This window comes from Pelecanus crispus, chromosome Z (assembly GCF_030463565.1).
Source record: "Pelecanus crispus isolate bPelCri1 chromosome Z, bPelCri1.pri, whole genome shotgun sequence".
Taxonomy (NCBI): domain Eukaryota; kingdom Metazoa; phylum Chordata; class Aves; order Pelecaniformes; family Pelecanidae; genus Pelecanus; species Pelecanus crispus.
The window spans coordinates 55,512,748-55,523,025 of record NC_134676.1 but is presented as its reverse complement, the minus strand read 5'-3'; the positions used below and the strand labels follow the sequence as shown (position 1 = coordinate 55,523,025).

Here is a 10,278-nt window from a genome sequence, read left to right as displayed (position 1 = left end):
TGCAATTCTTGCAAATCATAAATCCAGTCATTATAATGCAGTGCACAAAAAAGCCAGGACAACTGAGGGCTAGAAGGTTTTGCAAAATACTATGGGACAGCAATCATTGTAACTGTACAAAACTTGCTCTCAACGTAACATAACATAAAGGCACCATTGATATCTTTCCCCATTTTTGAAATACTGTAAAAAATTGCTACATATGGCACATAACACATTTGTACATACGTATATTTAATTTATAAAAGTTTTTTTCCTCTCCTGTTTTCTATCAGCGGAATTGCTAAAATAAAATAAATTGTTTAATTTAAAGGTGGAATACTTCATTATATAAAATAAAGTTTTACATGTGAATCTATGTGTTTTACGTTTTATACAGCAATAGGGTCTTGGTTAGCTATCACACTGGACAACCTTGCTTGCAACTCTTCCGGTGTGGAGAAGCGATTTGCCGGGTTAGTCCTGCTCTCAGACAGCCGGTAGGCAGCGGCCGGCTCCAGACTGGTTGCCACGGGGTTCGGTATGCTCAGGAACGGTGTATCCTCGCCTATTCTTTCATCTTCGGTTTCGGTCTCAGAGCTGCTGCTCTCAGAGCTCGTGTCGGAGTCTACTTCCACCCTGCTGGAAATGTGGCCATTGGGCTTTGTTCTTTTGACCCTCCGGCTGTTGGTGAGTTTCTTTGGAGGCTCCTGTGCTGGTTCGTACTCCTGCGTGGTCTCGTACTCCTCGTCCTCCACTATCCGCAGGGGACTTGGTGGCAGGCTGTTGCTCTCGTGGGCAGGATTGTGGTGGAAGGAGTTGAACTGCTGAAGGTGGTCGTCATACTTCTCACGTAGCCGCGGCGGGGTCACCAGGAGCAGTGGACGCTCCTCTTCTATGAAGGGACTCACTGCCACCGAAGGGACAGAGACCGTCAAGCTGGAAGCCGGTGGCGACATTTTGGAGGGGGGGGATTTGGGAGAAGTTGGAGTGTGGAAATCGACGGGTGACATGCGAGCTGGTGTGGTCATAGCTGAGACATACCTGAAGAAAAGAGATGGGGAAATGTTGCGAGCACAGGAGTGGTGGTGACGTGAACTCAGCTGCTCACATGGGCTGGGAGGGAAATGGCAGGGATCCCTTAAGATCCCCAGCATCCTCACACAGGGATACCAAGGAAACTTTCCTGTTCCTATTAATCCTATACAACAGCTGACTTCTGGGACTCTGGGCAAAACATTTGAGAGCAGGAGGAGCACGGCAAAGCCCCCAGGTCTGTTCACCTCAGAAGAGCCATGGAGATGCTGTAAATTATTTGCCAGAATAACTTACTGGAATGAATCCAGGAATGGGATTCAGAGACTGGGGAGCTGCCAGAAACAAAATGCATTTGCAAGTATTTTCTCAAAAGGAAAACGGCTGCTGCACTTCTGGCAGTATTTGACCAGAATCTGGGGTGCACACAGACAGACAGAAGGAGAGAAAGGAAGGGAACTGAGGGACAGTCCTCTTGCGGTTTCGCCCTCTTCTGGCAACTAGATTGTCTCAGGCTAAGGAGGAAGGCAAAGTCTGGACAAAATCTAGAGCCACATTCTGCTCATTTTAATCACTGGGAGTAGCCAGAGGAGGATTTGCAGCACCATCCCAGCAGCTTTGTGCTGCTCCACTCCTTGGGTGCTAGTTACCCTGGCTGGTAGGTCCATCTGCAAAGAAACATGGAGTGCTATTTGTCCTCATGTGGGAACACATACTGACAGAGAGGACTGTCTGGCCTAGTGTTCATGATTGCTCTTCAAAATTTGCCCCTATCCCTTCATAAGCTTCTGTGGGCAGGGTAATGGTCAAAGGTGACTTCTGAAAATGAAGCTCAGGTGCCAGTCCAGAGCTTGTCCCAAAGGAAGAGGACAAAAAATGTGAGACTCTCAGCTGGTTTGAATCAATGGAACTCCATGAGATGCTATGAGGTCATGCAGATTCATGCGAGGTGAGGATCTTCCTGAAACCTCTTGATCAAAGGCACAGTGCCCAGCATGACATTTTGCATAGTTTGGCTTTGCTTTTGTTCTTATCCTAAGTTCACCTGCCTGAATTTTATCTGTGTCCAAATTTAAAATCTATCTAAGCTCCATCTCTTACACAGGCCCATTGAGACAATTGGCTATGATTGATGAAGTTATTTAGGTTTTCATTAGTGATTTATTTATCTGAGTCTGAAATTCCTAAAATAAATCCAAATCCAGCTTTCTTATCCAATCTATTACTCAGTTGCACATATTACACTTGATTAAAACAGAGTTATTGGACAAAAGAGAAACCAGGACAGATTCTGAACTGATATGTAGTAGAGTAAATTGGTTTCAGTAGAGGCACATTGATTTACATCAGCTGAGGAACAGGAGAAAGAAAAACAAAACTGGGGTTATGCATTGGAATTAATCAAGTTGGTTGCTAGTGAGAGCAGAGGGCAATTAATACGTCTGTCCATTGGATGAATGAAGTCATTCTTTATTTTTCCTTCCATGAGTGAGCTTTTCATCCCTTTCACATTTTTAAATAGGCATTGTCTGAAAAACTGAAGCCTTTCCACTCCCAGCTGGTACAACGTTGGACGTACATCTTCTTGACACACGGAATTTTAGCTAAACTGGTTCAGTTAATGCACTAAGTCAAATGTGTTCAGTGTACTGTGCACACTTCCATCAGTGTTAAGTTATTGGTGTTTTTTCATCTTCTCTCCTGTAAGATGGCTAAGGACTTTCTAAAATATAGGTGCTTGGGTCTTCTGCTCATCTAAATGGGTGTCAGGGCATGGGGTCCAACAAAGGGATGGGGTAATGCAAAAGAACCCCTTGTAATATCTATTCTATTTCATTTCAAAATTGTGAAGGAGCTGGGGGACTGGACGGAGGAGGTAGCACAGCCTTGATCAACCAATTCACAGCACAGCAACATTTGGTGGCTTCAGGAAGTAATTTCTTAGCTCATACATTCCTTTATGTTTCAGAATAATTTTTAGTTGCAAATAACTCTCATTTTCCCCCTTATATACACACATATACACACAATTAATCTCAGAAATAATCTACCATGTATTTTCTGCTTGCTAAAAACAGATGAAGCCTAATTTAGTGCCCAGGGAACTATCTTCTGCATTCCAAATTCATGGTTGTTTCAGGCACAGACTAGGCCATCAATGCCTGGTGAATTACCACAGAAATGTTGCTGTTTTTCACCTGTAGCATAATCTTCAAGAAACACAATAATTGATGAAATGCCTTCTTTCTTGTCATTGAAATGCAAAGGCACACGCTCCTTTTCCCCCCACTAAAATCTAAACAGCTCATATCAGAATGATGCTCTGGGTGTCCCAGGCAATGTGGGAAGACAAGGCGAATGATCTTTGCTTCTCACACACAGATGCCCAAATATACCAGGCTGTAATACTTGCCATCGGTGGGCATGTGGCTGTGCATCCTGTATGGTTCCCAGGCAGGAGGCAATGCAGTATTTACTACTATAGGTCCTGATCCAACAAAACACTTAAGCACGTGCTGAACTCTACCTGCAGGAGTAATCCTGCTGATTTCAACAGGACTACTTGCATGATTAAAAGTTAATCTTGTTGAAGTGTTCTGCTGGATTGGGTCCATGGCTGTTTATGTCATGTAAGGCACATATCCTGAAATTAAATTCTGTGGTAAATAACAGATAACTTTGTTATAAGGAGAGAGCCAGTTCACTACCCTTAGTGGTCCTACAGACCTTATTCAGACAGCTCTCAGCCGTGGTGCCTTATCCAGCTGCTAAGCAGTTGTTCTTTGTGTGACAGAGGGAGTACCACGGAAATGGCTTTTGCTGTATTTGCACATTCATTCTTCTGGAAACCACAATTTGTCTCCTGCACAACTTGGTCTCCTTGGGGATTGCCTGGCTGCATTTTTGACATCACGGACATCCCATGAGATCAAATCCCTTGTGATTTCAAAGTGCTCAGAGAATTGGTCCGGTAAACTTTTGTTTTCCTTTTCTTCTGCCTCTGATTGTTGGGAGCAAATCTCTCTTTTAATGTCTTGTTTCTTCTCAGTCTTTCTTTTGCTACTCTGGGGCCATCCCATGCTCTTGAGGTAAAATCCTGGCCTAAAGCTGAGAAGACCTTTTTGGTAAAAGTTTTCTTGCAACTGATGCACTTCAAGGCAGACCGTAGGTACTGATGAACCAGCCTTTCAAAGAAAAAATTACTTTGTTGGAAAACTCCTGGCCAGCTTTATTTCTAACTACTCCTGATTTAATAGTGACCTGGGTTCTCCTGGCTTGCACTTTGTGTTCCTTGCTTTTATTTAATAAAGTGTCAAGGGGAATTTTTGAAGGAGATAATGGATTTAGGAGCTGGAATCCCCCAGAAAGTAGGTGGTGGCAGAATTCCTGTACTGCTTAGGAGTCCTTAATGACCTCCTCCTATGGATCAATACATTGCATTTTCCCCACCTTTTGTGTCTCACAAAATCCCCCAGTTTTCTCACTAGCTTCTTCTAAGAAACTGATAGGCAAAAATCCTTTTTTACTTTACAATGAAAATTTCTGACAAGTTGCTTGAGTGAAGCTTATCCAGATATGAACTGCTGGCTATTAGGAATAAATCCAGCAGAGGCAAGAAGGGAAGAAATGCTTTTGATAGACTTTAAACTACTACCCAGCTCTCCATCTTTACAAAAAAGGAGATGTACGCCCTACCTGAACAGCTGCACTGTTAGGTTTCCTCCTGTGCTCCCAAGCTTTGAAACCATCTGGGAACACCAGGCCTTGCCAGCTGAAAGCAATGAGGTGGTATGTCCTACCTTTCACTGTGAGGAGAGTCTCGGTAGGAGTCAGGGGTCTCTCTTGCATGCCGGAGGAAGCTGTTGCCTTCCCGTGGCCCACCAATGCCATTGAGGCGGCCCCGGGGCCCCGCTGGGCTGGTGTGCCTGCTGTTCTCCATGGAGGAGCTGACGAGCACTGAGTGGCTTTCAGAGAGGATGCTTTCGGTGTGGCCATTACTCCAGCTGGAGAGCAGCAACCAGAAAAGGAGAAGAAGGGAGGGGAGCGTGAGAGGGTGCTTTGGCAAATACAGATGAGCAGAAGTTTAGCCAGGGCTAAAGGAAAGGCTCTGTTGTTGCTCGGGATGTGCAGCATAACCTTCAGGTTGGTAACTGGGGCTGCAGAGTTTTGTCAATTATATGAATACACATGCATCAAGACGATTTTGCATGTGTGGATAAAAGGAGAGGGAAGGATGGCTTTGCAGTCACCAGGACTCTCATTGATTTAGCAATTTGCATATACTAAAATTCACTGTAATGGTATTGGAATGCCATTCAGTCAATAAAGCTCTTTGTAAATTCCTGGAAAGATAATTAGTTAGGTGACATGACATCAAATATTGTTAGTCTTAAAATGAAAATACTATGAAGGAAGCATAGATTTTTCTGTGTTTGGTTTTTTACATATCTTTTTGGTTTTACAACAGCAACAGATCAGCCATTACAGGTGCTGTTTGCCTTCCCCCTCCAGTACCTGTGGCTGGGTGTCTGGGTGACTGTCACGGAGTGATGTGTTGTTGAGGTGTAGTGGCTTGTAGAAAATGAGGTCTCTGTTTCTCGCTCAATGACATGCTCACTGGAGATTATGTTTTTTGAAACGTACTGCTGAAAAAAAACCAGAACAAACCTCAGGTTTACAAACTGTAATTCACAGCACATTTGCAGACATAATTTCCAATCCCTCCCTCCTCCCGCCCAAGTCACAATTTTTTACATGTGCCAAAGCACAAACTCTGTCACTTAAATACAGGCAGAAAGCACAGTGACGTACTTGAGCGCATTCATGTACAACTCTGCATACATACCCCATCTAAACTCAAAGTAGGAGGAAACAAATGAGGAAATTAGCAAAGGTCTGCATCCCAATCAGGCTATAACCCACAGACATGAGGAAAAGGTTCTTCACTGAGAGGGTGGTCAGTCACTGGAAGAGGCTCCCCAGGGCACCAAGCCTGTCAGAGTTCTAGGAGCATCTGGAGGACAGTCTTAGTCATATGGCTTAGTTTTAGGTAGTCCTGTGAGAAGCAGGGAGTTGGACTCGATGATCCTTATGGGTTCTTTCCAATTTGAGATATTCTATGATTCCATATGTATTTAACAGGGGAATGTGAAGCCCTCATGGATAGAGACCTGGAAAGGCAACCACCTCTTTCCTACCAGATACATCAAAAATACTATTCTCTGATGGAGAAGACAGCAGTAGTTAGCAGTAGCAATTGTTCACTGCAGGATAAGAATCTGGGCAGGAAATGGCTACTTTCAGTTCCCATGGATGCAGCACCAGAGCAGACCTATTCTTCAGGGGATGATCTGCAGAATGGGCCAAAGCCTCCTGAGATGGGGCTGGAGGTGTGCAGTACCCAACCTCCTGCACAGCTTTCATCTGGAGCCCCCCCAGTGTTGTTGCTGGTGGGACTCTCCATTCTCCTCAGTGGGGACTCCTGGTTTCTTCCCTCTTAATAATCTGGCCATGGATTTAGGTCTTTTGAGGGGAAATATTGGAGGATGAGCTTTCTGAAAAGGTGTCTTGGCCTTAACCAAAGTCAGTGGGAGTGCTGCCATTGACTTAGCAGAGCCAGGGCTCACTCCTGCAATGAGCTGTTATGAATATGTACAGCGATGGTGGAGCAGGAGAGCAGGGATGGCTCCAGGCAGCAGGAGGCCAACATTCCCTCCAGGCACCAGGCTTCCCTGGGAAAGGGAGGAGAGGAGGAAGTGGCTACAGGCAGTGTGAGCCCTGGCCTCTAAGGCCTAGGGGCTTGGCCAAGGGGTTAGTTGAAGAGTAACTCTCTACTCTGCTCTGACAAGTGGCTGAGGGTGCTGGTGGAGCATCTGCCCCAGCCCCATCTCCCCAGCCACCGCTACTGTCCAGGTGAGATCTTCAATCAGACTCTTATCCATGTGTTCATAAATGTCATATTCTTGATCCAAGGGGGCTGTCCCTACTTACCAGCCATTAGGCCAGGGGCAGCAGGAAGAGCAAGACATGTGTGTTTGAAGAAATTGATGCCTACAGCACTTAGCCCTGCTGTAGAGCTGTTACTGTTTTTTTTCTAAGGTGTCCTAGATCCACAGGCACAGCTGCAGCACTGCGGCATGCCCCGGTAAACTGGCTGTCTGCAGAAACATATCTCATTTTACTGCATATTTTTTGCAAAGTCCCTAATTGTTTCTGGGTGGAGAAAGCAAAGATAATTCAGTCATCAGCCTGCAGCAGGTAGAAGTTTAAAAGCTGCGGGGTGAGCTTTGCTGTGGCACTGGCAGCCTAGGCTGAAACGTGGGCAGTAAAACCTACGTTCACCAGCTGGACGTTATCCGGTGGCGGGTTGGGGTGGTGCGGCCCGTTGGCCATGTTCATCACATTGTTCCTTTCTGAGCGCAGGCTCTGCCGAAGGCGGTCGTGCAACTTTTTCCTCTGCTTCCTGTGCACGAAACACAGAAAAGGTTTTAATAGACAAAGTGAAAGCAGCTGCACCTTTCAGCATGTTGATGATGATGATAATAATATAACATCACTTTTTTTGCCAGGACTTTCTCCACCACTGCAAGATCTCAGAGTAACTCTGAAGACCGCAGGTCTAATTGCATCTGGAGCTGTGGGGACGTGCAGAGGGGGAAGGATGTGTGGGAACCCTTCCAGGAGTTAGCAGGCCACAGAGGGATGCGAAAAAGCTTGAGATAGAGGGAAGCCATTTTTAAGCCACAGTCTGTCTCAGGAGCTCTTTCTGCACTCAGAAGGGAGGAAGGAAGGATTGTAACATAGCCACCTTGACACTCGCACCATGGCCACGGCCAGGTTTCTGACAGCCCACTGGGTTACACTCCTCCATTCACCACAGGGTGCTGAGGTGGCTTCGCCTCACGGCTTGCTTGCTGCCATTGGAAGACATGGCACATGCCATGACCTTTGTGATGTGGCAGCTACGCATTTTTTTGTGGGATTCATCCCCTACCTCAACAGTGTACTCCAGATACATAAATGTGTTAAAGAAGCGAAAGGTGCAGAGGAAGCCCCAGAAATCCAAAGTGCGTGACTGTGAGCGGCATGCCTGAGCCTCCAGCCATCCTGGCAGCTCTGGGAGGTTTTCTTACAGCAACGTCAGATTAACTCTGGAACCTAATGATTACCAGCTGGATGCCAGGGCTGCTAATGCATTCAGTAGAACCATCCATTAACCACATGTACTAATGGCATGGCCTCTGGCTGACTTGGAAGCTTCTACTGTGCCCCGTCCTCAGCTGCTCCTTCACTAGTTGCTAATCCTCCCAGGTCTCCTCAAGAGAACTTTTCAGGAGATCATTACATGCTGTCAGTAACAAAACATGCAGCATAGTAAAACCTGGCGCTGTGAAGGCCATGCAGAATGCACTAAATAGAACACAAAAATACATAACCAGGGAAAGAGATCTTCAATTTCAGACTTAATTTATCAATATTCCCCAGTTTTGTCTGATTGTACTGGAGAACTTCCACCATCCTGCCACAGAATCCAGGGAAATGAAGGGAGGATGCAGGCTCCAACGCACTGCAGAGTGGATACGACCTTGGCTGTGTCAAGAGCTAAAATACACACAATTCCCTAAGCTGTATGCAGAAGCACAGATAGTTTTGGCAGGGCAGGACAGTGTAAGATATAACCATTTTCAGTCTCATTTTGAACTCAGGGGGACTATTCCAAGCTTTCAAAAAAGGAGGGGGGAGGGAAAACAATAAATATGTTGAAGCTTGAGAGCCAGGGAAGCTTAAAGACAAAGAAAACATGACTTGACACACTGCATTTTACATATTTTCTTTGTGTGTATGTGGCTAGATAGTGGAAGACATTTAATTTATGTCACTCCACACAAATGGTATAAGCAGACACAGCTGTCTTGGAAATGCTCCTGTCTCAACAAGACAAAGTCCTTCATCCATGTGGGCTTTGTGTTTGGAGGATAACCAGGCATCATCTTAGGACACACAGGTGGTTAAGGCAGATGGAGAGTGCAGTGCCAGGAGATACCTGAGCAGCTACCCAAAGACCTGCCTGGGCTGAGAAGCAACACAGACAAGGGTTTCACTTGATTTCACAGCACCCCTTCATGAGACCCTGGAGACCTTGGCAGCTGAGGACAACCAGAGTCCCCTGACATGGTAGAAAAAGTGGGTTCTAGAGGGAGTTTTGAGTTCATCATCTATGGATCTAAGATCCTGGCACGCATTGCCCGGGAATCTGCTCCTAGGAAACCTCATTACTTTCCACCTTCAGTGATCAATGTATTTGCATTTTGCATGCTTCCATCTGTGCCACTTGTCCTCTAGTAAAAGGCACTAACTAAAAAAAGAAATTACTCCAGGAAACTTAGAAGGAAGAATAATGGGAAAGCTAATGTGTACTGCACTTATTCTGAGAAGCCTTTCCCTTAATGTAAATGATTTGCAAATAAAGCACCTCTGAATTAAGAGTCAGTGTCAGAAGATATTGCCTTAGCATTTGACCAGCAGCATCTCTTCCAACGAGACCAACAAAATCATTTTATTTAGTGTGTTCTCCTAACACCGTTCCAGGGTTTCCCCTGGTTTCTGGGTTTTCCCCTATTAGGAGGAAAGAGCATGCGGGGAACATCCATACATAGCAGTCTGGCATCACTGCTGCATTTGGAGGGCCATGAACTGGCATCAGTGAAATCACTGTCACCAGCTGTGTTTGAAAACATTTCAGCTTTGGCTGGCAGTGATTGTTGACATCTGGGACAAACTATGACAAAGCATCCAACTCCTCATGGATTGTGGGGGCTCTTTATATAGAAAACTGTACTTCAGAACCCTGACTAAATGTTTGTTGAAATTAATGGGGATGTCTTGGCTGATTTCAATGAACTTTGGATCAGAAAAGATATTGTTTAGCTGCCCTGGCTTGCCAGTTGTCATTTCTAAAAGCAGCAATTGATCTGATTCTTTATTACAGTTCCAGTTGTTCCCCACTGACCACTGGCACAAGGTTGTGGGTGGGAGCAGTGTGTGTGTGTGGCTAGACTCTCACTGAGGGGGCAAATGATTTGCCTCCTCCTTCTCTTTTAATACATCCATTATTGGTGGGGCTTACAAGGAAAACCAACAACCCAACTGCCAATCAGGCCCTACAACAGTAAATCAGCTTTATACAAATGTGGAAGATTTATGATAAGGGGTTTCTGTGTTTTGGTGGGGAGATTTATAAGAGCAGCCAGAAGTTTTGGCAGC

The 10,278-nt window shown here is 45.4% G+C and overlaps 1 protein-coding gene across 3 annotated transcripts in view; it reads right to left on the bottom strand.

The window, feature by feature from the left end:
* Positions 1-371: 371 nt before the first annotated feature.
* Positions 372-10,278, bottom strand: part of NRG1 (neuregulin 1) — a 104,218-nt gene continuing 94,311 nt past the window's right edge. For all 3 annotated transcript variants that reach the window (XM_075726360.1, XM_075726361.1, XM_075726362.1), the window contains 4 exons: positions 7,351-7,477; positions 5,530-5,660; positions 4,815-5,018; positions 372-1,023 (listed from right to left, as the gene is read on the bottom strand). In XM_075726360.1, the coding sequence (XP_075582475.1) occupies positions 372-1,023; positions 4,815-5,018; positions 5,530-5,660; positions 7,351-7,477 (1,114 nt within the window). The remainder of the gene's footprint in view (positions 1,024-4,814; positions 5,019-5,529; positions 5,661-7,350; positions 7,478-10,278) is intronic.